Source organism: Genypterus blacodes, unplaced genomic scaffold, assembly GCF_046128005.1.
Source record: "Genypterus blacodes isolate CSIRO-AG114 ecotype Tasmania unplaced genomic scaffold, CSIRO-AGI_Gbla_v1 ptg000017l_1, whole genome shotgun sequence".
NCBI classification, from domain to species: Eukaryota; Metazoa; Chordata; class Actinopteri; order Ophidiiformes; family Ophidiidae; genus Genypterus; species Genypterus blacodes.
In genome coordinates, this window is record NW_027466831.1 from 5,161,373 (window position 1) to 5,187,980 (window position 26,608).

The 26,608-nt window shown below is 40.5% G+C and overlaps 1 protein-coding gene across 1 annotated transcript in view; it reads left to right on the forward strand.

Annotated features, from left to right (window-relative positions):
* Window positions 1-901: 901 nt before the first annotated feature.
* Window positions 902-26,608, forward strand: part of cntn3b (contactin 3b) — a 34,086-nt gene continuing 8,379 nt past the window's right edge. Inside the window, exons 1-12 of the mRNA XM_076141465.1 lie at window positions 902-1,031; window positions 3,589-3,715; window positions 12,959-13,134; window positions 16,041-16,139; window positions 17,966-18,169; window positions 19,288-19,390; window positions 19,644-19,828; window positions 20,257-20,393; window positions 21,398-21,527; window positions 22,126-22,276; window positions 24,264-24,391; window positions 25,184-25,359. Of these exons, the coding sequence (XP_075997580.1) occupies window positions 956-1,031; window positions 3,589-3,715; window positions 12,959-13,134; window positions 16,041-16,139; window positions 17,966-18,169; window positions 19,288-19,390; window positions 19,644-19,828; window positions 20,257-20,393; window positions 21,398-21,527; window positions 22,126-22,276; window positions 24,264-24,391; window positions 25,184-25,359 (1,692 nt within the window). The 5' untranslated portion in view covers window positions 902-955. The remainder of the gene's footprint in view (window positions 1,032-3,588; window positions 3,716-12,958; window positions 13,135-16,040; window positions 16,140-17,965; window positions 18,170-19,287; window positions 19,391-19,643; window positions 19,829-20,256; window positions 20,394-21,397; window positions 21,528-22,125; window positions 22,277-24,263; window positions 24,392-25,183; window positions 25,360-26,608) is intronic.

Consider the following 26,608-nt stretch of genomic DNA (forward strand, 5'->3'; position numbering starts at 1 on the left):
AAATGGCCAAATTATGACTTGCAATATTTTAGTGAATCATCTTGTTTTTTCAAGTGTTTTGTTGACTAAAGCCCTAGTTTCATTCTCGGAGCGTTGGCTTTCCCTGTTGTTTTGTAATGGGCTCATTGTCGGGGCCAACCAGCAGGAGAAGTGCAGAAACATGTTCGGCGACAGTTCCATTTATTTCCACAATGAATGCAAACCACAACAGATCTGAGAATACGTGATTCTACATCGTTGTTTACATGTTCAGAATACATACTGTATCTGATGGGGCTTGGATGTGAAAATGTAAATTCATCCTTGAAACCTTTGATCGTGATGAAACCAAACATTTTCTTGGTTCTTATTAATCATCACGGGCAAGATCCCATCAAAGGAAATACGTGGACAAAACCAGACACATTTTGCTTATATACTGTATAGTTGGTTGCACACTAAGCCCTTTGTTATAGGTTGAAGTGGCATTTTGCTGCATAGTAGAGTGCTGCTCCACTGTCTGCCAGTTCCTATTAATAATCAAATAGGGAGAGAGAAGTAGCTTTTGAGGTCATTTCCTTCCTCACTCTTCTTTTAAGATGCAGAATTGAGCTTGTTAGGCAGGATGAAAACATGTATGAAAAAGAGAACAGCCATTTAGCAGCACATTTTCTTCCCCACCATGTGAAATTGGGCTTCTGGCTTATGTCTGAAGGTTTTGTTCTCGTGTGGTATTTGCTGTGCCTCGTATTTCCTCAAGATTCACTCGTAATACTTCTCAAATAATGTGAACCAATTACAGAACTAAGTAATGCCAAAAATCTTTTTTGTGTGTTTTTCTTTAACAGTAGAATGCATGTAATATTTGGCTCAAAATGTCACATTTTAATGATATCCATAATTACTTTCTCTACAGATTAAAATTCCTGTATTCAACAGAGAGCCTTCCATTCACAAGCAATTGGATGAGAGTCTTATGAGCCCTTGGCAGCTAAAGATGATGTTACTATGGAAACAAATTGTTCTGCTATCAATCACTGGATGCCTTGCAGGTGAGATATTTTACAACATATTTCATTTGAGATTCATTGCTTTTGTGGTCACGGTTTATGTCACGACATCCTTTCTGCTAATAAATTAGTACAGAATAATATTTGACTGTCTTTTTTCGTCACATCATTTCACATTGACTTTCCTCATACTGTTTGCATGTATCAGAGCTGCGGGTTAGAGGTGGAAAACAAAACAGCTCATACTTGGTAACCACTGTCCAAGATGTAAAATGTGGGCAAGGAAGAGACAGAATCAGAACAGTGGTAAATAACCTTCGCAATTCTCTTCTTTTTGAGCAAAAAGGTCGCACTGATTAAGTTGCGGTCATTACTGGTACAATGCTCCAGTGTGATGTCCTTTAGCAGTCCCTGGAGCCATGTCCCGCTGTGCATTTACCGTACGCTGTCAGGGAGAACTGGGATTCCAATCCCATTCCTGTTTATGGCTTGTCCAGATCATTATCAGGATCCGTGGAATGAAACTAGCTCTGCATTTTAGCACAGTCTACTTGCCACAGTGCCTCATTCTGCCCTTGCGGCCACCAGGGATTCCAGCCGGAGAAATACAGACACTCAGCTGGAATGCCAACCCTTGTTCAGATGACATTGCAAATCCCAATGAATGTTATTCAAATTGGCTCATGCGTAATTCAAACCCAATCCTCCAGGGAAAAAGTAGCAAGAAAACTCACCCTCCTAGTGGTAGTTATAGGTGCTAGTACACGCTCAAGAGATGAGATTGCACACTTCAGAACCTTGGGAAAAGTTGAGAGAAATCACTGTGTCACATTGTCTGAGTTGCTGCCTTTGTGGAAGAGGCGGAGGAGTTTCTGTGTCCTGGGACAAAGCATCATCTCACAAAAAACAATGACACTTTTAGCAGATTCACATTTGGGAGTGGCTGTTCAATCAGATTTTATGTTAGAGTCGTGAATTTATGTCAGATTATTGATCTTCTATTCATATATGTTTTGCTTTTCATGTGTTTCACTGTCAAAGATCTTTGTAGATTTCACAGTTATTCTACATTGATAATTCATTTTTGAATAATCATTCCATTCTGTGCTCCTGTGACTCATGTTCCCATTTTTTTATGAAGCTTACAGCGTGTTGATTCACTCACATATAACAGCATATGACTAGCATTGATAGCCATGTGCTGCAATCTGTTAGCAGTAGGACATTAATTAGACCTACTATGGCTGTATGCTGGTTTAGCACCAGATTGCCTTCCACATCCTTTCCTGTTAAGCTTCTGGCAAATGACTGTATCCTTATGGCCTCAATTAACCAGTGCATGTGTCTTATGATGTAGATGTTCTGAAAATGGATCCCTCTCCTTCATTAAATCTTTCAGTCTGTCACTGGAAATCATGAATCAATTGATTAATAACTATGAAAAACTGTTAACATTTCCATTCGTGATGTGACGACTTTCTAACCGTCTTGTTATAGAATTTGTCTTTCAAAACTGCCAATTTTAAACTTTTATGTAGAAAATTGTGGATTCTAGAAACAAAAGAGATAGATAGAGAGTAGATGTACAAATTAAAAACTTCAAAATGGGTGTATAAAATTCTTCTTGATTTGATTCAGGAAAAATCCAAACTTGAACTTCTTAGGTTGCAAATGAAGGAGAGATTTAAGCAAGGTTGTTTTCAACTGTTTTTTCTTAATCCAATCACCAAATCTGCAGTAATTCTGGCTCCTCAACATATTATAGATGATTCAACTTCTGTGCAACTGCATACCATTCCCCCAAACACCTTAGCCAGCAAAATATTTACATAGTAAATCAAAGAAATATATGACTTATTTGTGGTGTTTTTATTTAGTTGCATTTTTACCACGGAGGTTTCTGGAGGCAAAATTAATCACAGCCCAGCATGGAAACAGCCATATGATGATTTATTATGATGATAAAGTGACAGAGTGAGGCCTGGCACTATGCAAAATTGGCCCCGTACGCAAACTTTGGAGTAAGTATAAATTAGTGCCATGGTCAGTGTTTTTCTTTAGTGTCCCAGGTGTCAGTTTCATCTGGAAAATGAAGTGGATTAAAGAGAAACAGATAGCGAATAACTCAGCAATAGCAGAAAAGGCCAAGCAAGGGTAAGTGGGATTTATTCTTCGCGAAGCAAGAGTGCGTACGTCAAACCACAGGGATTGTTTCTGCTTTGGTTTGGAAAAAGCAAAAGGGTTCGGAGGAATAACAGTTCAGTATGCAGCACTGAAAACGTGATATGCAGTGAGGCATTGATTGTCATGGGGCTGCTATTAAACCTCCGCCTCATTATTTCCTTTTCAATGAATTTAGATTTAAAAGGCTAAACACAAACAAACAAAACTGCACTGTTAAAACCCTTAACACGTGAAAGCCGGACTGTGTCCTGAACACATTTTGTCCCGTCTGCAATGGTTGAAAATGTATATATCTATATGTAGAGAGGATTTGCTCTTTGGGTGGCACATTAAAGGCCTAATTCTTTTCAGTTCAAATAGGCTTTTTTTCTGGATTGTACAACTATGAACCTTCCCCCTCTTTTCACCTTTACAGAGGATATCATATTTCAAGGGCCAAGATGGAGGACAGAACCCAGTGACCTCATTTTACCAATCAACTCCCCAAACCAGCAAGCTATCATCGCGTGTGAGGCAGAAGGGACCCCTCCTCCACAGTACAGGTAAATTACCACATCAAAAGTTACATTTCTAACAGCAGTTCCCGCCCCACGTCCCACGTCTCGCCGTGGAAATCCATTGCTGCTTAATTGCTTGTGAATCTTCATTGCCGCTTCCACGGAAATCAAACAGGGGCACTGATAGCGTTGATTGCTATTGATTTGTTAAAGAAGGCTTTCTGGACATAAATGCTGCAGAGAGATTATGCACCATCCAACAAAAAGTCAGGCTACAAAGAGTAACTGCTTAATTGAGCATCCATTTCTAATTGAAAACGCTTATCTATTTTTACTCTGAGCTATGATGTGGAGCGAGAGCTGCACTGCTGCGCTTGATGAATATGCCGGCACCCCAGATACGCGTAAGGTTAACTTTATTAACGATAAGATTTAATCCGTGTATGACTGAAGCTGATGATTTATAACACAGTGCACGGCTTAAGAAATCATTAAGGAGAGTAAAGGAGGTTCCAGCAACTAATTTGCACCTCAGATCCTTTGATATCTCTGTGGCGATTCCCTTGTGGTGGATCCTGTCTAAAAATGGCAGCTGCTGGTGTTTTTGTGGTGGATTGTGTTTCATAGCTCGGTCAGCACCATGCAAATGCACAGCTAGCAGTGGAGAGAGTCAGTAACCTTGTGAGTGACATTCTGTTAAATGCTTACATTTCCTATAATGTGTCCACGGTGAAAACATGGTCTATGCGAAGCAGCAGCAGGGAGGATCATTATGAAACCCGAGCTATCCTACGATGAAGTCTAGACCATCACTTCCATACTTACTCCACAAGATATACAAATATAGAAATAGTTTTTTGCCCATCAAGCGTTTTGTTTTCTTCCACACCCTGTGAAGATTCTGTGCAATTTTGGCACCACTGCTTGGCAAACAGCTGGGGACAAGCAATCTGTAAGGATCTGTGGCGCAAGGGGAATTGGCCACTCCAAAATTGGGAAACAAGGCGCAGGGAGAGTCCAGTAAAATAACAAAAGAGTAAGGAAAATAAAATGCATCAAAGCGCAATATGTCACCTTTTAAACTGCTCAGGCAATGCTGTTTATGTCCCGAATCATTGCCTTGCTCTCCCATGGTAGAGTGTGCTTCTTTGATTTTCAAATCTCCAAGAATGTGATTTTTGTACACTGTAACATAGCGTTGGGTTCTTGGTTGTAATCCAAAAGGACGGCTTGTGCTTTTCTTGCGTAGTGTACATGTCTGTGTGGGTTTCCTCCTGCTGCCCTGGTTTCCTCCACACAGTCCAAAGCCATTCATGTTAAGTGAAGTGGAAACTCTAAGTTGTCTGAGTGTGAGTGAGGATGCTGGGATAGTTTCCAGTCCCCTGTGACATACACTAAGGAGCTCATAGATAGGCTGAAAATGGGACCATGGTCTAAAGATACAATGCAACACACACTCTTTAAGCCCAATCGAATATTGAGAAATTTGTTCAATGCATCACCGCCCAGAATAAATAATGTGTTTTATCTCCTATAATCCACTATATTCATCCTGTGTGCTAATTAATTAGTTTTTGGTTACGATCCAGATCCAAATGTAGCAACAAGGTTTTTTCTAAAAGCATCATCACTATTTATGTGGTTTTTTTTGCTGACATTATTAGTTTATTTTGATTCTTTGTATCCTTCAATGAATGACTGCACTTATTCGAAAATTCCTGCACCCCTATCAATGAATTTCAATGCAGATCTGAAAGACATTTATTATTAAAAATAACATATACAGAGGCAGATACAGAGGCTGTGAGCTCTCAGTTATTTCTCTTTTATTACTATTTCATCACACCCGCACAGTAATCTCCAGCTAAGCCCCGAGGAAACCTGGTGGTCAGAGATTTTTTATTGCCCTTTCTATTGCCCTGCATGTGCCAAAAAAAGAATCTTTTTCAAACTTTATCGTACTTTGTGTGACTGGTCTCTCACTTTGACCATTACTGCGGTTTCTCTCGGGGCGCTTTGGGTCCACAAAAATTTCACACTATTATTTTCGTTGTGTAACACTTCTGCGTTGCATATCTCACAATGGGGATATTCATCAAAGACAGTAGTATCTCTGCTTTATCGCTTTATTTAACACAGGATAAATCATGTGAAACCAATTCAAAAGGAGGGATTTATGTTTGAGCAAACCTACGGGGGATTGACATTTCTGCTAATGCTTTTAAAGACACTAGATGTTTTGTCCTTAGTTTTACTTTGAAGGAATAACTTTTTTGTCGCTTGTATTTATGTCGCAATCGCTTTTGGACACTGATTGTCCTTGACTTGTTTCTCTCTGAGCAAGGACAAGATATTTTTCTTATGAACATAAAATAGAAACCATTAAATGCTTGGCGGTGTGTTTCACTCAGGCTAAAATGCCTTTAGGAAGGGGGCCATGCTGTGACTCTCAGCAGAAACCTTTGTGCAGGGGTAAAGCCAGTAAATGAGCAACATTTGTATTAGCTATGACAACAAAGTGGATATTACTGTGGACTGTAGAATTCTGCACATCATTTCCTCCATTATTGCAGCTATTAAGAAAAATAAAACCGTTTGGTTTGATATGCAAAAATAATTGTGTTGTTTAATACTGAATGTGACTCAGCTATGATGGATTTAGCTCACTGGGTAAATCCACCTCAAAATGACATAAACCTGCTATTAATGATAAATCATAAATCTAGCAGATATGAAATGTAGCGTCTCAGTGTTAAATAAACGAGCAATGTTTGGCTTTTTAAGCGATGCGGCTGCGATTGTTCACAAACGGTTTGACCTGCCACAACCACAGAACTTGCTTTGAGATGTTCATGTAATAAGCTGAATAGTATTATGAGTTATCATTGGACGACTCTATAGTTTATTTCTCTTGTCATCCATCTCTGGATCTTTGGAGATTTTGTTCTACATCACAGCTTATTACTTCTCCAAATGGGTTTCCAAGTGCTGCCAAGGAGCGCTCCCAATTTTTTTTGCCAGAAATGCTCATAACTCTCATTTAAATATTCCACTAATCAAGAAAGATTCACTACAAAGGCACAGAATTAAAAAAGACTCAAATTACAGAGATGAAGATTCTGGGACAAATACGACCCCATGTGTTTTCCAACACATAGCCGGTAACTTGCGATGGATTTTTACTTTTTAAATTTCAGTCGTGGCAGATTTGCTCAGGATTAAGACCACAGATGACCTCCACTATTACTACAACTCACATAAGGGCCCCGAGTAATGTTCGTACCATGCAAATAGGGCTTAAAAAGTACCTTTGTGCTCACATCAGCCTCTGCCTGCAGCTCTCTGCAGCAGGTAGAGCTGCCCACCTCCATTCTGTACTGGAGTTAAGCTCCCCTGTGTCTGTTTACATTCAGTCTGTTTCAGTAGACATGTTTCATTCCTATTGCAGATTCCATATTTTAACTGAAGTAGGTCACTTTGACTTTGAGAAGGAAACAAACAGGATGTGGAAGGTAGATATCACAGTTAGGAGCCATTTGGTGACTGTTTCTTTCCTTGGTATTGAGCGCGAGAACACTTCACTAAACAATACATATTGGTGAAAGATGTTCCAAAGGTTTTCCTGTATAGCTTGTTTAAGATGTCAGAAAATTCCGTTTGACACATCGGCAAACACCAAACAGGTTGCATTAAAATACTGTATGTGTACAGATGGCACATATAAAATAACACCAGTCATGAGCTTACAAACCAAATGGCCCTACAGCTGAATCGCATGCTACGGCGAGTTTAATCAGCTGATACTGTCTGGTTTTCCTTTAAAACACTGAGATGCTCGGCTGTACCTTCACCTCGCGCCGGCTCTTCTCTGAACGCTCTGACAGGATGAATATACCGACGGGAACTCTGACAGTTCTTTAGTTGACAAATAGTCCAGTGTAGTGGCAGAGCACCCTCCAGGGCTCACAGTTGTGCTTTATGAATACACCTGTCATTGTGTTTACTATGAATCTACTGTAATACAGCATCAAGGGCATAGCAGTGATTGGAAAGGGGGAATAAAAACTTCTGTGCTGGCGTCTGCTATCATGTAATGTGACTTCAGGCAGGTGTATAACTTTGCTTTTGTTAATAGGTTGGCACAGGTTAACAGGGACATACATAGATCAGAGAGGATGTGGAGGATGAGAAGCCATATTTTCATATAAATTCAGCTTTGAACCAGATAATAGCACTGATCCTGTAAATTGCAACAAATCAGTTTTGTGTTTTATACCTGATGGGTTAATTCTTGTATCCCTGGGGTTTATGCTTCTACCCCCCACCTTATTTTTGTTGTGTAATATAGAATGTATGTTGGTAGCACATTGGTTTAGATGCAAAATGTGTATACCTGTATAAAGCCCAGAGGCCTTGAACTGCCCTGAAAGGAAAGCTTCATTTTTGATTGAAGTCAGTAATATATTTATGCCAATATGCAAGTCATTTGAATATACCCTACACACCTGATTAGACACACACACAAAGAACGAGTAAGTGTTTGGCCAGCATCCGTGTTTCGCATTGGTGTTGCCAGCTCAGGCCTGATATAGCAGCGCAGAGCAGGCTTTAAACGGACAGCAGCTGAAATGGTTTGTTTTGTACTCGGTGTGTACAGTGGTGCGTCAACAAGGGAGCAGCGGTAGAAATGGATCAGGTGGGAAAAAAATGAATCCTTGAGCATGACAAACTGGAAAGATTCATGGCTCCGAGGCCTTAAACATAAAATGTGGCTAGAAGGAAGATATATTGGAAAATTCAAGATTGAGGTCTTTCAGCATTCACATTACAGTGCGTTAAACAAGCCTCTATGGGAAATGATGATGGTCATTTCAATGCACTCTGAATGTTAGATGGAGTACATGTACTGGTGATAGTTGAGGAAAGTGTACTGCAGTATATTCACATATTACAGTAAAATATATTCAAAATATGCATCCTATCTTAGATAATTATAATTCCTGCAACAAAAGAGTTAGTGTTTTTGGTTTTGTGGTGTTATCTGGTATTTAAGTAGATTTTAATTTCATTTAATAACATTTCTGGTCCTTTTTTTTCAATGTTTTAATTTTCTTGTTGTGTTGCTTATTTTCACTTTCTGGGCTTTATCCCAAATTCAGATGCTGTTTCAAAAAAATTCAAAACATTTAGTATCAATAAGTAAAAGCAGCAGATGATGAAGCATTTTATGTGATTTGGGCGCTTTCTGAGTTTTTGTTCTTGTGAATAGTATTACAAAAATACACGTTTCAAATATACGTGACTGTGTGTGTGGGTATACTGTCTATCTGTTAACGCTTTACTAATCCCTTCCGATTTCATTTGGCAGACATACACATTTACAAATATAAACCTCAGACATAGTCATAAATCCAGAAACACTTACATTAATCCAAAGCTGTTTTAGCAATATTTACTTTATTACATTTGGGTTGAAAAGCAAATGAATGTCGGTTTAATAAAAGCAACAGCAATAGCCAATTAAACATAAATGGAGCAACTTGGTCAGCAGTTGATTTTCCATTACCGTGCGAGTGTGTGAGTGCTTGTGTGTATGAGTGTGTGGTCGCTAGGTGCCTGGCCTCAAGGAAACTCAGGTGAGGCGGCGCTGCAGTAAAATCCCCAGTCTATTTGATGAAGAGACCTCATGCAAAATTGATGTGAACCTCAAGGTCATGGCGAGTTCATCGGGAGCATGCTCAGATCAGCCTCCGCCTGCAGCACTCCGCAGCAGATAGAACGGTTTTCCTGGACTCTCCACTAGACTGAAGCTCCCCTCTGTCTGCTGGCTTTTACAGTCAGTATGTTTGAGCAGACCTTTGCCTCCTTTTTCTTCCTGATGTAGTTCACTTTGAGTTAGAGAAAAGGAATTAAAGAGGCGGTGGAGGGTGAACATCACTAGATACCATCGGACAAAGTTGCTATGTTGCAGGAAACTGCATCTTATACTACTTGGTATAGTTTCCTTCCAATTGATCTAACAGTCTTAAAGTGTCGCTGACTCTTGAAACTGTATAGAATTGTCTAATCCTTCACTCTCACCATCAATGCTGGATTCGTTTTTCGCAAATTTTCTCTAGTGCCCTGTGCAGTGTAGACGTACTGATTAAAAAAGACTCCAATGCATCACCTCTTAACAATAATACAAAAAATGTGTAGATTTGATGTTCTCTGTGATGGATTTCGCAACTCTAAGAAATTGGTGGAAACTATTAGCTCCCTGTCAAAAATCAAAGGTGTTTTACACTCCTATTGCCAATTTACTTTGGTCAGAGTCATTTACCCTTGGCTCAGCGATTGAAAGATACAATATGTCCAAAGTGAAAGAACACTAATTTCTCATTGGTCAGAAATGCCACCACCAACTGTGGCCGTTGAAAGAACAAAGGGTTCATAGTCTTTGTCATCATTTGGGGCGCAGTAGTTCAGGCCATTTTCCCACTACAAATGAAACTCATGAGTCCTTTCTGAAGAAGTGATTCTGGAATTAAATTGTTGTAGACTGATCAATATGGTTCATCAGTGAGATATTTGTTGATCGGTGTGGGAGGACTTGCTGTCGAAAGTACTTTGTGGTGCTGTGAATCTTCCTCCACACAACTCAAACAACTCAAAGTGCAAAATTCAGTTTTCTAAACAGCCGAACAGATATGCTGAACTTGCCAGTGTTAGATCTTTCGCCTCTGCGTTCCCTTTGGTTCACAGAGATTATACACATCATCTGGGTTTGTTGAAAAACCGTGTGTGCTGTGTGGAGTGCAGTATTCAGATGATTCTTCACGTGAAACCTGGGTGTGAACGCTCCAGTTTCTCAGTTATCTCTCACCTCTCTGTCACCAAGTGAGAAGTTGCCTGGAGCAGAACAATTATTTTCCTCACAACTTGTAAATAATGTTTGAAAGAGGTGCTTCTCCTGAAACAAAGGTGTTCACGCTACATGGCTTGCACGCTAACATGCTTAGGTAATCTATACCATTTTTACCATTAACAGTTGTATCTATCTAGGTATCTATACCAGGCAGTTAAACTACTCTTTGGACCAAAAGGACACCAGCCCATTTTCTCCCCTTGATCTTTGTCACTTTCACTTTCCTCACCATCAGATCTCACATCACTGCACCCACACTCTGCAGGGGGTTCTCAGCAGAAACAAACAGGGGCTTTTGGTGTCAGCTTTTCCGTGTCTTTTGGTATTAAAGTCTGCCCGCCTGTCTCAGGTGTTTCTGCTGTAAGTGCTGGAACTGTAGGTGGTTTGCTGATTGCGTTGGTGGTGTAAAGACACCATCGCACCAAGCCAGCTGCCTGCTCCAGGGGTCTGTGATCTGCTCAGGCTGCCCACTATCCTCTCCTATTAACTTCAGTCATGCTGGGTGGCTGCAAGCATAACAAGCTTTCCCATGTTTTTCCATTTAACCTCCTCTCCTCTCTGCACATACAACACTATGCCTCCCTTCTCCACAGAAAAGAAGACAAATAGGACAATATTAAAGAAATGTGTCTTATTTGAAATGTAATTCACTTCAATCTTTTTCATTTATTTTATAATTCTGAAAGTTTAAGTGATATACAGCCATTGGTCCTTGGAACGACGACAAAATCAGTCAGATTAAGTGACAGTGAGTCACAGACTGTGAGATGAATAATGCAGGCGATGACATGAAAGACGGCATAGTCTTTTGTAGTCTGTCAGGCTGGAAAAGCTGGGGAGAGCCATGACAGGCTTTAAGACTGCATGAAGCGCCATGAACCGCCTGTTAGTTTGCCTGGGAGAAAAAAAAAAATATTGATTTATTTCTCCTTACCATTAAAATTGTCATTTCACAGTGCTGTTGCTCACAAGGTGTTGTATATAATGTTCAAATCACACTTCATTTCTCACATTCTTGAAGAGATAGAAAAAAATATAAAATAGGATATATGCAAAAATATGCATTTACATGTAATACAATTTAAGATGTAGTTAATTTAAAGTCTTTGCTTTTGAAAGATGTCTTGCCAAGATTAAAAAAGGGACTTTTGTCTGTTATTTTTGGCTGCAATATGTGGAATTTAATTTTTTGGAAGTCACACTGTGCTTTTTGCAATATTGATATTAGAAAGGAAAGTTAATTTAAATCCCTTACATGTCTTATAAATGCCATGCCAGAGCTTATAGGAAAATTCAGAATACTAATCATTACCACATGTTTTGCAAAGACGTGCATTCTGTCATATTGGAAGGATACTTCTTCTTTGTTACCATGAAAGTAATCAACCTCATACAGGTTATGTTGTGGCCCATTTGTTTTTAAGATGCATGGTCTGTCATATAGCACTGAGGCTTCATTGCCTTAAACAACTGTATAGACGGAACATGGTTTAGTTTTCTCTGTCATAACATAGTTAGCAATTTGGATTATATCTCTATGGAAGTGAAATGTTGGCATTTTGCTTTTGCTTACTAGATTTTTGCTACTGTTTGTTGTTGTTTTGTTCCTTTGGGGATAAAGAGAGGCCGAGGGAGGAATGTGAATGTAAATGTGAAGCTTGTTATAAAATTGATGATGTTTCAGTTAAACCCATAGGACTTTTAGCTGCTCTGAAAGCTTTGTTATTATTAATTTATTTCAGTAAACTTGTGGTCAGACATACCCATGGAGTATGAGGTTGCTAGCTTTTGAGCCATTGTGGTCCATTTTCACTCAATATGCACAGCAAAGCTATAGCAAGGCAGAATAGAGAATATAATCCTGCATTGTGTTTACTTCTGTATGTACCATAGATAGATAGATAGATAGATGTTTGAGCATCACACAGCATTTGTGTACAATGCATCATGGATGTATCAAGAAAGCGAAAGGTCAAAACCACAAATATAAAGCACTTTCTAATTAAAGGAGAAACAAAATTAAATTCCCATTTGCCTTGCAAATAGGAAATAATCAATAACACACTGCACTTTCTCTGTTGTGTAATTATCTCGAAATTAAAAGAAAAGCAAAGTAATTTAATACAAAATGATTTAAACTCCTTTTTAAAGTTACACTGGGAGCTGTAGCTTTCCTCAGTCGATGAATGTTCAGTCATGAGTGAAATCTTATTTAGATTTCTCTGCATGTGGATTGATAATAATATAGGTCCCAACTGTTATTACTCACCCTTTACGTTTGCATTGCGTGTGGGCAGGCCAATCAGATCGATCTCTGTGATAAATGCTGCGAGTGTGCATCTCCAGAGGCTCAACTACTGATTGTGTTTGCGTTTTTCCAGATGGTCACTAAACGGAACACTCATTGATCTGGGGAACGACTACCGGCGTCACATGTCTGGGGCCAACCTGATCATTAACAATCTGGACAAGGACCAAGATGCTGGGATATACCAGTGCGCCGCCTTCAACACGCGGGGGTCCATCCTGAGCCGCAAAGCCAGCCTGCAATTTGCCTGTAAGTGATCCTACATGTGCTCGCATGCGGCTGGCATTAATCCTCATAATGCAGTATACTTGCCTGTGTATCTATTTGTAGTTGTGTGTCAGCGTGTAATGCGTCTGTGGCATAGGCCTTTTGCATTTAGCTTTCTGATTCCTCATTTAGATTGCCAGGGAATAGATTTTTGAGAGGGAAATGGTAATCGAATGAAATGTCAGCTGCAACAAACACAGTGGGTGAAGCAGCTTCTTACTGCCTCTGAACTCCATTGATTCTCATTAGTGCTTCCCACTCTGACAGCATCTACACTCAGTCCCAATTGACTCATATTTTGCCAAGTGATATGGCAGACCCTGTGATCCAGACTTTAAAGGAGATGAACACAGATAATGCTTAAGAAGTGTTTGTGTTTGTGTAATCCTGGTATGACACATACAGATGATTGTAAAGAGATCAGGCAGTGACGGGCTGTCTGCTAGTCTGCCAACCTGCTGCCTATAAGACAAAAAGGGGGTTGGAATGTCATCCTGAGAAGCAGGGGTCCTACCTGCCAGCCAGGCACTGTAGAGGCACCTCTCTCCTCCTCTGATCAAGACTGCTGACTATTGATCATGTCCCAAGGATAGAGAGCCTTTCACTTCCTCTCAGGAGATAGACTGCCATTATCCCTATAGACCAGTAATGAATCTCACTTGTGGGGACTGGGAAAAGAGCAGGGCTGCTTGACATTTATTGTCTTGCCTAATGCACAGTGAGGGAGGTCGAGGAGATCATGGCTGATATTCTCGCTGACTTTCCTTTTAATGAGCCCGTTGCTCTAAGGTAGAAATGCTGTGCTCTCTTTCCTGCTTTGCTTGCCTGTAAAATTCACCTGCTACTACTGAGTGAAAATCCTTAGCTCGTTCCCGGAACAAAAATAACAACCTTAAATATGATTAGAATTCATCATCAATTATAAATCTGCACACCTCAGCATCAATATATATGTAGCATATATACTGTATGTAGCATGTAATATCTGCCAATCGATTGAGAGTTGTTTCGAGTTGGTTAGCTTCATTTACTTCGTTTTTTTTAAAGGACAGCTGTAAAAAAAAAGAAATGCATTCATAAAAATTGCCATGTCTGTGAACAAAAGAGAAAAACAATTCAGTCATTTGGCAAAAACGCATAATCAAGTGACAAACTAATTTCCTTCTCTCATACAGTGACTGGTGGATTGGCTCCAGCCGTCCATGCAATGGGGAATAGAAAGTGGATGGATTATGTAATTTCTTTTTTATGTGGTCCTTTTTCAAGAGACAGACAAATCTAATTTGTGTGCTTAAACATTTATTTTCCATTTATTGTGTAAAACTTTACATTTTGAGACACAACAGCTGACAAAAATGCCACGTTTCTGCTTGTCATACTTGCAATTCACCAGGAATTCATTGCAAACTTGAACTTGACAAAAAAGTTTAAGACGCAATGGACTCATTAGATCCCTGTTATCGCACAGTTTGCAGGCAGCTTAAAGCAGGTAAAGCTTCATTGCTTGATAAATCTTAAGTTTGTTCTGGTAATGGTTGGCCTGAACTCCTTAACCTAGTCGTTGTATAATAGAGAGTGGGTCTGCTTACAAAGGAATTGCTGCAGCTGAGTTTGGCCTCTGGCCTCAGTGTGTGGTCAGTTCACTCCAGTAAAGCCATTAATCTTCAGTTGAGAGGCCAGACAAAAGATAACTGTATCCCCCCACTGTACCCAGTCCAGCTACATCCCCGCCCTCCTCTCTGCCATTTCATGCAATCTGAGTGAAGAAGTCATCCCGTCCACTTTGGTGAAGTCATTATTAGTGACTCTTTGAGTTGCCTCCCACTGTTTCAGAAAAAGGGACTGCTGGTTTAATTATTAGTGGCTGTTATGGAGTGCTTTTGCAGTAGGGTGCGTGTGTGTGAGATGCTCATGTCACAGCTGCATACGGAGATCAGAAATTTCTTTTAGGAGGTGATCTCTGCATTTAAAAACTAGCTCACTGAGATGAGACAGACATCACCTCTGTCTGTTTTTCAAGCCACCCTTCTCCTCCTCCTGTGGCCTCCTCAATGTCCTGCCACAACTTGGCCGCGTTTGATTCCGCCGCGGTCATCAGAGTGCTGTTCATTAATCTTACCAGCCCTCTGTCCCACTTCTCTCCATAATCTTCCGTCTCCTAATTTCCCTTATCGGTCACACTGACTTTCTTTTGTTTGTGTTTGGAAGGCTTACTCTAGGCTGTTAGCCAGAGGGTGCATACAGAGTACAGAACGGACTATGCCGGCTCCTCTCATCAGTCATGAAGCCAGAGGTGGTTTATCATCCCAGGTTTAGCTTTTGTCTGCCAGCAACTCCTCATTCATTTGCAGTGGATAGATAGTGCTGAGCGTATTGATGGGAAAGCTAATGCTTTTAAGTGCAAGATTACACCACATTTAATAATGATGTTGCTTATTGCTGCTGGCGCTGGAAACTGTCATTTGTCACACACGCTCGCACATGTTTGTTCAGTCCATTTTCTTTTCCTCCTCGTTTTATCACATTTCACCCTAATCTCTTCCGCAAGTGAAATTGTTGTGTTGCAGGGTAAACATCACCGAGTCAGGGCAATCTATCTCATCAGCGTCCCAGATGCCTTTGAAAGCTTGAGGGTTGTCAGGAGGTGTCTTTAGGCAATCAGCGATGCCCTATTAAAGTCCCAGTGTTCACAAGGAGGCATCAAAAACATGAATCAGGGAGGCATGTTTGAGAAAAGTTTACATCCCTAGAAATAACTTTCAGGGGCCTCCTTTTCAAAGATATGAATCATATGTCCTCGTGCAATATTAATAGTGCTATTCCTCTGCTATTGTTGGTTTTAAGTGCTTTGAAATATGGCCTAATCTGATCTTATTTGTGTTCATCAGACCTTGATAACTTCAGAACACAAACAGCGAGGAGTGCTGTCAATGTCCGGGAGGGTCAAGGAGTGGTTTTGTTATGCGGGCCACCGACACATTCCGGAGGTAAGATGAATGTGCTGCATTGGTGCCTTAAGGAATTATTAAAGTTTACTTACGTGAATCATTTGCTCTTATTAAAAGATGACAAAGACATATTCTGTGTGTAGAACTACCTTCACACCTCTCACTAATCATTTTTTACACCTAAGCATGTGTACGCGCATATTAATTCTGTGCTAGTTTTCCTCTTCCAAACGATATATTGTGTGACTTAAATAGTCTTGCAAATTATGTACATTTTCTCCAATTACATAGAAGGCACATTATTCTTTAAGTAATTTTACACCATTTTGTAAGATAGTAATTATTCTTTTCTGAGCTGATGTTTGTTTCGTTTTCAGACCTTTTTCTGTGTAAGAGGTAAACATCACATAAATAGTTTTGATTATTGCCTAATGTGCAAGTGAAAATGAGCAAACAAGCAGATGACGCTTAGCTCGATCTGCTTGGAGAAAGCACAGAAAATGGACACTGACGTTGTCCGCTGCCCAGCTCGTCTCCCACTTACACATACAGTAGCTCGCACATTGAACCAGCCAATTTCCCTCCACAAGAGAGCGGTTTGTAGCGCAGCGCATTGTACAGCTGGTCCACAGGATAATGGGTCAGAGCACTGTGTGTGAAATACAGTTTGACAGCTTTCCTCTCTGACATAGGCTTATACGTGCTTGGCTGCTGTTACCGTGGAGCTATTGCGTTTTCTCACATTTCCAAAAGTGAATGAGAATAAAGAAGTGTGAGCATGTTGTCCCTTTCCGGCTCTTTCAGCCCGTTGCTCTCTGCTTCTCTCTCTCTCTCTCTCTCTCTCTCTCTCTCTCTCTCTCTCTCTCTCTCTCTCTCTCTCTCACATTTTCTCTCTCATTGTGAGAAAGCATCAATGTTGTTCTTAACCTTGAACTGTTTTTGTCAAAGAGATCTATGTAGGTTTTCATGTCTCACCCCCTTTTTATTCTGCAATAGACTTCCTTCACTCCTTATAGCACATTTGTCCTTTTTCCCCTTTTTCTGCTGCTCTCAAGTCAATCCTTGCATCTTCTCTCTTCACAAGTGCTTGAGGAGAAAAATCTATCGCTGCTCATTACAGTTACACAGTTCACATAGCTACAGCTCCTGTTTGCCTAATCAGAAGAAGTTTTTTATCTGCATCGCTGCACCCACACGGACGTTCAATCCAATCCAAAACTGGGGGCTTCCTGCCTCAGGGGAAGGGGTATGATTGACAGTCTTTGCATACACCTTTTGACTCTGCGCTCCTCACCTCCGTAGTGGTAGATTACACAGAGCATCTCCTTGCTTCTGCAAATCTGCACAGTGTGCTCTTCTCTGACTGACATTGTAATTCATCATGGCGGGCCTCTCCTTTCTTCCATTAGACCTGCAGTTTGCCAAGGAACATGCCACGCATGAGTCAGATCTGGGTGATGCCCTCATACCAACAACACTTCCTATATCCATACTTCAAGTCATCCATCCATCCATACCTTCCTTGAATCCCATCAGTCAAGGATCCGGGGAATGGAGGCCATGTGTCAAATACACTTTAATCCATTTTGCGTCGCACCCTTTCCTCAGCTCTGCTTTTTCTTGCGCACTGATAGGTATTAAATTTTCCATGTCTTTGAGATCTCTTCCAGGGGAAACTGAGAAAAGGCGAGGAGAATTATGTGATATTCTATCATTATAAGCTCAAAGTGGGGTGTGTTTGTTCCGGTCCAGCTATTCCAAGCATACAGACTGATGTAGCTGTGTGTGTAATCGGTCATACCTAGAATGGGCCGGCATTGTGGAACACAACTGTACTAAATTTATTTTGTCCTTTCTTGGCCTAGACCTGACGTTCTCATGGATCTTCAATGAATACCCATACTTTGTCCAGCAAGACAGCCGTCGGTTTGTGTCTCAAGAGACTGGGAGTCTGTACATCGCCAAAGTGGAATCCACAGATGTGGGGAACTACACTTGTGTGGTGAACAACAGCGTCACTAAGGAGAAGGTGCTCAGCTCTCCCACACCACTGGTCCTCAGAAGTGATGGTAATGCTTTGTAACTATTCACTATAATGTTCATTCAAAAATGTGATTCATGTGTATTGTCCAATGTATGAAAAAGAGCTAAAAGATTCAATCAATCAATTTGTTTCTGTTATACACACTCGGTGTTCCTGCAGAGATCACTTCATAGTGGTTGCTATGGCTTCTGATGTTAATAAAAAAAACTGTCACTAGTCCAACTGCTGCTATAAATACAAAAATATTAAATTAGAAACCAACATGGCAGAATTGCCCTTTATTTCAGCCAGTGTAATGCTACTGATTGTTAATAATAAACATGAAAAAAATATCAAAAGTTGAAGAGGGTACATTTCCTCACGCTGACTGTAGGTCCTTGCATTTACCACCTTTTTTCAAGTCTTTGCAGCTTTTCAAAATCTGTACTGACCTTTAATCTAAATACATGAACAGGTCCCAAAATCAGAGGATTATTGTCAGACTGTGGGGCTGTAATTGGTAATAGTAAAGGGCACAATTTTTTGTGTCTGCTAAGAAGTCTTTGACTTGTTAAAAGTGCCATGAATACGAAACAAAGTACCGGGCAATGCTGAGTAGTCGTTTTTAAGTATAACTCAAGTGTTGAATTTAATCGGGTATTGACAAGACCATGAACTATGGCAGCAAAGCATAGCAAAACAAGCAAAAGCAAGGAATGTCATGTTGTTGATCCAGTGATGTTCAAAGTGTAACGTTTTATGACAATTGATCCAATATTGTATGCGATACCAAAAAAAGGAAATGGGGAAAGTTAGTCTAGTTAGTCACAAAATGGGCCGATATGGATGGATGTGCATAGACCAAAGGTATGCAGGAAAAAAGAATTCAGAATGGTCATTACTAATGGTTCAAAATGTATGAGTCAAATTTAAAATTACAGCTCCACCATCAAGCTAATTGTAACTAAAATCACAGGTGATAAATCAATTTTTTTTCCCTCTTTAGGATCCCATCACTCATCACGTTTGCTCCATTTCCACATAAATATTTTTGTGTTTGCTGTCCTCCTCTGTTACTGCTCTGTCTCTGAGTCAGAGTGTGAGCAATTTGTGCTGTTAATCATTGATGTAAAAAGCTTTTCATCTATTGTCTCTCTTTTGCAGGAGTAATGGGTGAATATGAACCTAAAATAGAAGTTCATTTCCCCGATTCAGTGCCAGCTGCGAAGGGATCAGTGGTGAAACTGGAATGCTTTGCTCTGGGAAAGTAAGTCACTGTCACTGTGTATTCACCCAAGATTTCCTCAAGATGATTCAGGCATACACAAGCGGAGCCTTATTAATTCTCTGAGCCATCAATCTAATAGGAGATCAAAGACACAGGAATAGAAATGTTTGATTTGTAGTTTCATTTGTAGAGAATAGTAACTCACAAGGCTGCATAGTTTGCCGGTCCTTAATCACACTTTGATCATTGGGACTGACAGTTATCTTGGGTATGTTTTGTTCTTCCTTTGCAGCCCTGTCCCAGAAATAAGTTGGAGGAGAACCAGCGGAGTCCCTTTCCCCACCAAAGTCAAAATGAAAAACTCAAACGCTGTCCTTGAAATTCCTAATTTCCAGCAAGAAGACTCAGGGACCTACGAATGCATTGCAGAGAATCGCAGAGGCAAAAATGCTGCACGGGGTCGTATTTCATTCCATGGTAAGAGAACCATTTCAAATTGAATGACAGAGAATCCAGAGAGACTCAGGAATGAGTGTGTCTGTAACAGATATCCACATTTGTACAGGAAACATGCATGTGACCAGCAGCTTGTATCTCATTTGTTTGAAAGAAAATCTGTCTATAACGTTTTGGCCACAATGTCGCCACAAAATGACTGGATTGACTATCGATTTAAGCTGTAACTGTAAAAAGTGAACGTTATTTTAGAGGCTTCAACCTAATTCACTTCCAGTCAGCATTCTGAATAACAAATGAAACCATTTTTCTTTTTTTTATCAGAAGCGAGAACATTGTTCACGTTGTTGTTTTTCAGGCGTGGTCTATCATTATGCTGATTATTGGAACGTCAAGTTTAAGTCTTTATTGTTCCTTCTTGTAACATTATCCTTTTTATTTACATGAAGCAAAACCTCACTGGCTCCAGACGATAACGGACACATCTCTGTCCATTGAGGAAAACGTTTTCTGGGAGTGTAAAGCCAACGGAAAGCCTAAACCATCCTACAGCTGGTTGAAAAACGGGGAGCATGTGATGGCTGAGGTATGGAGATGTATTAAACTTCTTGAAGCATTTGGGGTAATGAGGGGGATTTGGGGATATTGCTCCGCCACAAAGGCAATTGATTTTGACATGCCATTCCAGAGTTCCGATGTCGGCTATAAAACACATTTGATTTTGTGAGCAGCTTCCAGGTAGCGGCTCTGTGGTGGAATAAAGTTTCCCTGCTTCCTCCTTGGACGTTAAATATTCCAAAGTCAAAGTATCCCCACTAAAATGGATGCTGGTGTCTGAGGGGTGACACGCAATCAATAAACGTTTGATTGAGGCCTCTTTATTTCCTTTCAATCAAAGATTTTGGTGCATTGATTGCGCTTAACCTCCCAGAGAACTCACTACCTGGATGACTGAGGTGAACGTTCCCAAATACTGACTGACAGACTGACTGACTGATTGATGACACTGATTGATGGCCTTTCAGAATCAATTTTTTTGTCATTTTGTAAAAAGAAATGTCAGCAATTTGGCAAAAGCAGTTACAATTGGTGATGTGTAATATCCATGGTGAAGAAACACACCTTATTTACACTCTTTATAAAGATAACTTTGAAAGAAAATAGATTGTTGAGAAGTGAATAATGGATTATGGATGTGGACATCAGCATACATGCATAAAGGGGAGAGGTGTAATTGACTGTTGATGACAATGGACTTCGATTCACTTTAAAGGTTTAGTTATATATAAAGGTTACTCCAGCTAACTAAAGCTACAGAAAATAAATTACTTATTAGTATGCTAGATTGCCAGCTAACGTATTTCTGTGTGTCTAAACTGCAGGTTTGCTTTTCTACTGCTCCCTTCTTCTGTTCCCACGTATTCTAAGCTAAATATGCACAGAATGGCACAAGGCACCAAAGGCCTTTTTTCTATTCCGCCTCTCCTGTGCTCCTCATCCCTTCATGGTGTATTAGTAATTGCCACTGTGCCTTTGGACATAATTGACTGGCCTTGCAATGGATCTGAACTGCCTCTCTTTCCTCTGCAGAGCCGGATACAAATCGAAAACGGTGCCCTGTCTATAGCTGCGTTAAACCTGTCAGATGCTGGGATGTATCAGTGTGTGGCTGAAAACAAACATGGCATTATTTATTCCAGCGCCGAACTAATGGTGTTAGGTAAGATTGCCTTCCTCCTTGCTTTTATCCTGCTTATCTGTCTGTGCGTTTGATCATCGCCCGAGATAAAACCACCAGCATACCATAGCTCTCCTCAGCAATCAGTCTGCAGACTCATTTGATGTCACTACGGACCCAGGCAGCAAAAATATGAATCTGATGGAGTGTCTCATTTTACTTTCAGTCGTTTCACCATATTGATTTGGATACTACAAACGCATTGCTTTGTGGTAGTGTGCATGCTTTCTCATGTAGATGGAGTATTGATTTATTTGCAAAGCTTTGATGACTTCCATCTTACCGGCTCAATGAGAAATTCAATTTTGGCGTGATATGTGATGAAACTTGGGGGCCAAATGATGGTTGACAAAATATGACTATGAGAGACACAGCCCAGCGTAAGACACTACTGGAACCTATGTAGGTAAAATTGTTGGGCTGGGGTGGAGGGTGGGTCCATATGCCGGGGCCCAGTCGGTCTTTGAGGTCAGATCACGCTGAGGTCTCAAGCTGCTCTCAGTCAATCTCAGTGCAGCACAGCTAATCTGCAAAGTCCATGTTTATGAACCTTTGTATTTCTCTGCTCCCTAACACACAGCTTCACCACCCAGTTTCTCCCAAAGTCCGTTAAGAGCCTTGCTAAAAGCTCGCTCAGGCAGCGAAGTCACTCTTGAATGCAAGCCTCAGGCCTCACCCCCAGCAATTAGCCTGTGGAAGAAAGGGAATGAGATCCTGCAGAGAACTGAAAGGTACGATCCAAGTGAATATTTCAAGCAGCTTTCATTCACATTCACTGAGAGTGGACCTGTTTGAATAGTGTATTTGGCATTTGTGCAGATGCACAGAAGGAAAGGCTAATGAGGAGAATTAGAGCAAGGTACCCACAAGGAAAATTGAGCATATTTAACATACTGCATGCACCCTCATGTGCAAATAGCTTGGTGTGAAGAATGATGCTAGCCAGTCCTATCAGCACTGAATGCATAAAACATTGGACAAGATAAACGATTAGCAAATGGAGTAGCTGTGAATAATGTCTGTTAAATGAGGTTTAGATAGTCTGAGAGATATTAAAGTAAGAGTCAAACATTTTCACCAGTTTTATTTAGAGATTTACCGTTGTAGGCGAATTGGAAACAATTGGAAAAAAATTGGCAATCAAATGAAGAGGCAGATCCTTTGCATCCTTAAAAGAAAGCATTGTTCTAGACTGAAGGGCAGAGGCGAAATAAATTGCACACTTAGACCTAATACAGACATTAAAGCATCATTTAAAGTCCCTGATTATGTTTGTTTTCGCTGTACTCATTCTGTCAGAGTGAGTACAGCGAAACCCCAAGGAGCAGTTAAAATTCTAACATGGCATTGGCAGTGAGAAATGACAGATTTGAGAAATCCAGACGTTTTTATCACCAAGATTAGAAGGCGAAAAAAAGCTCAGAGTGACAAAAACCCCTCTGCATGTCAGCACACTTGGAGAATTCGAGAGTGCCCATGACAGACAGGACAAAGTGAATAAGAACAACATGAGCATCGTGACGCACTGAATCAAATCTTGTAATGGCGCTCTCGTGGTGATGTTTCAGTCAATGCCATGCTAACACAGAACACCTTGAGCCAGGCATATTGTCTAAACAGCAGCGAAGCTCCTAAATGGATTCCAGTGCAGGGCTACATTAACAGTACTGTATACTATTTATATGTCATCACTCTTGATATATATACCATCATTTAAAACAAGCTAAATGAAATGCTGACAGTGTTTATGCGGTCGGGTGAGTTTGATGTCTCTTTCCATCATGCAGTGTGACATTAAATCGTTCAATTGTAATTATGTAAGCTGTATGCTGCTTTAAATCTTTTCAATGTAAAAATGTGGGATTTCTATTCAGAACATTTTATATTATCTTTTCACTTAAACATATTCAAACATTGCAATAAACAATACATTTCTTGACTCATGAAACATTTATGAAGCTGATATTTGACAACCTGGCTGTCAGTGTACATCATCGTCTTCTTCCTCTCTTCTTTAGTGTATTTGTACACTTTAAAACATAGAACCACCACCAATTATCAAACCGTACCCAGTATTAGGGTTGTGATCTCATTAGCATAACGAGAAATATTTTTAGATTAAAATGTGTGAAGAAGTGAACGTGTCGACATTTTAAAAAATGATAGTTTTGAAAAATCCAGAGCACATACTGTAGATACTAACAATACAAAGGCCCACTTATCAAACTATGCGGTTGAAAATCACTTACCTCAAGGAAACAAAATTGTATTTAAGAGTTTAGTTTAATTAGGTTAATATAATCTGTGCTCATGTTTGTCATACAGTGATGATGATGATGGCTGTTCCTAGCTGACCACATCCAAATAGATGCAGAAATGTAGTTGTTCGTTGCTTGGTTCAATGATATTCTTGGTGAAGTAATTCATTACACAGTGCTTCAAAGTGCCTCTGAAACGTGTTTAACAAGTACATGATGAGGCTGGTTCAGAACCTTTTCTAATCTTGACAAGAATAGAATACTCATAACACTGAGGCGTAGGCACATGTAATAATATGAATAAGTGGAATTATACAATATAAAAATATCAGCCTCAAACGCCATCATTAAGCAATCTTTTTGTCAGGCTATAGGTAAAATTCTATGAACAAGTGTCATTTCTGCTGCATATTTTGCATGTGGAGCAGTGATAAGTGGAAATCTGCTCTGCTTCCCTCAGGATTACGCTGCTTCCCAACGGAACATTAAAGATTGCCAATGTAACCAGACGGGACGCAGCCAGCTACACGTGCGTCGCGAAGAATCAGTTTGGGACAGCAAGCACAACTGGGAGGCTGATTATCACGGGTGAGACTTTACAATATCCTGCTCTCTTCCCTCAACAACTCCTGGAAAAGAATGCCTTTTCTCTGTCATCCCAAGCTAAAGGTCAACCATTTCTCCTGATTGCCTCTGTGCATCCTCTCTCCTAAACTGTAAACTGTAAATCCAATCATTTTATGCAGAGGCAACAAAGCCAGTTTGCATGTGTTACACTGTGCTAGATTGTTGTCAAATTACAAAAACTGGTATATATTATGCAAAGTAGCAGTTAAGCATGCGGCAACACATTATGCTTTATTTGGTTGAAGGTCATTATTCATTAATCCAGTGACATAAGTTCATATAGTCCTCCAGTTCAATATGTTCTATATGTAGCTACCTTACTTAGTTTTCTCATTAGCTTGTATTTTTCTCACACACTGACAGCTGAACCATTTAATGTCAAAGAATTTAATTAACATGACCTTTTGCCAGTGTACTCGCTTCTAATTCACCTCAGTCACAATGGGAATGTGCGGAGTCTCCGTAATTCTGTTTCAAACATTTCCTCGCAAGTTAATTGTGAAAATGTAAAAGTTTGAACCGCAGAAGTCAGTCATTAAATGCTGCTAATGAACAGTCTTGGAATGTAAGTTGCTCCACGGGTGTTTATATTTTCAGTTTGTGTCGTTATTCCCTGTATGGGTGGAATAATGACTGTATCTTTATCCAGGCTTGAATTGGAGTAAAATGGCAGTTGCAGGGGTCACGGCGGAGTTAAGGTTTCCCGTGGCAGAGATATTAACATGCGTGCACTGTCGTCTGTTGTCTGGCCAGAGCCCACCAGAATCACCATGAGGCCCACTAACATGGAGATTATTGTTGGCGAGAGCATCGTGCTACCCTGCCAGATTGCCTGCGATCCAGCACTGGATGTCTCTTTCTCCTGGGCATTCAACGGCCAGCTCGTCGACTTCCAGCGAGATGGGGACCATTTTGAGAGAGTGGGAGGGGTGAGTCATCCCGAGCGCTCAACACTCAGCTACTTTCTCTCTATTCTTGGATTAATTGGGACATACTGCTCGATGTTCAAGGGTCTGCTCCGCCGCCCCGCTGAGGGTTCTCATAGGCACCAATATCACCCAAGCAGAGGTATTAATGCCAAGATTTGTCGATTCGAAAACTTTCCCTGTGATCAGTGGCGGGTTTTCATTTCAGAATCTGTTAGATTCCATCATTTATATGCGGTAACAGCCGGATTTAATGGCGCTATCAGGTCGGTAACGGGAATACTTACCTTTCAAATTGCCTGTGTGAACCGCCTTGTATTACATCTCTAAGAACATATTGGTGAAATGCCATTTCAGTCATACAGAGGACCTCATTAATAAAGTCTTTATACTTTTCATCCCCTCAACTTCTAATTTCCTTACCTCAAGGGAGATCATATTGTTACCGTCTCCCTCCACCATAATTGAATTTGCATACCTATTTGTGAATCCTGAGCCCCGAAATAATTAAGTAATGAGCTGGCTGGCATTCACCAAGGACAGGCCTGGCTCAAGCAAATGTTAATCTAAAATGCCTTGAATCCCTTGAAATAATGATGATGTGATGCCTCTTTGTGGAATATTTGCTCTTTTTGATGAAATGTAAAGTCAATTGTTCAGAATTTGGCGATCATAGCAAATTATTTAGCAATTTTTTGTGTTTCACAGCGCCTTTTAACATCCGAGGTCAGACATTTGATCGCTGCCATTTATGTGTACTGTTGACAGCATAAATGACCCCCCCCCCCCCCCATCCCTTTGGAACCTTGGATAAGGCAATTACTAATGAATCTGAAATCTATATAGGATATAATGAGACATAGTTCTCATAGAATATTTTCCCCCTGTCCATAGAGAGTACCAGCCCCTTACTCAACAGCCTCTGATGAATTAATTACCATAATTAAAGCAAATCTGCCTCATCGCTTCCTGCCTGCCAAGGCTGGATGCCTCGCTCCTGATCACCGACTCTCAGGTTGGCCAGGTGGTGCCTGGCGCTGGAGAGGGAATTAAGCCTTGTGACCTGCGTGTATAGACTGTCAGGTGAATAGAGGGGAAATAAAAAAGAAGCGGAGAGGTGTAGGGAGAGAGAGAGAGAGAGAGAGAGAGAGAGAGAGAGAGACACTCGGCTTCGCTCTGCTGTGACAGGTGCTTCAGTGAGGCAGAGATCAACGAGCTTCCGTGCCCTGCTTTCTGTACAGTTCAGCTGTGA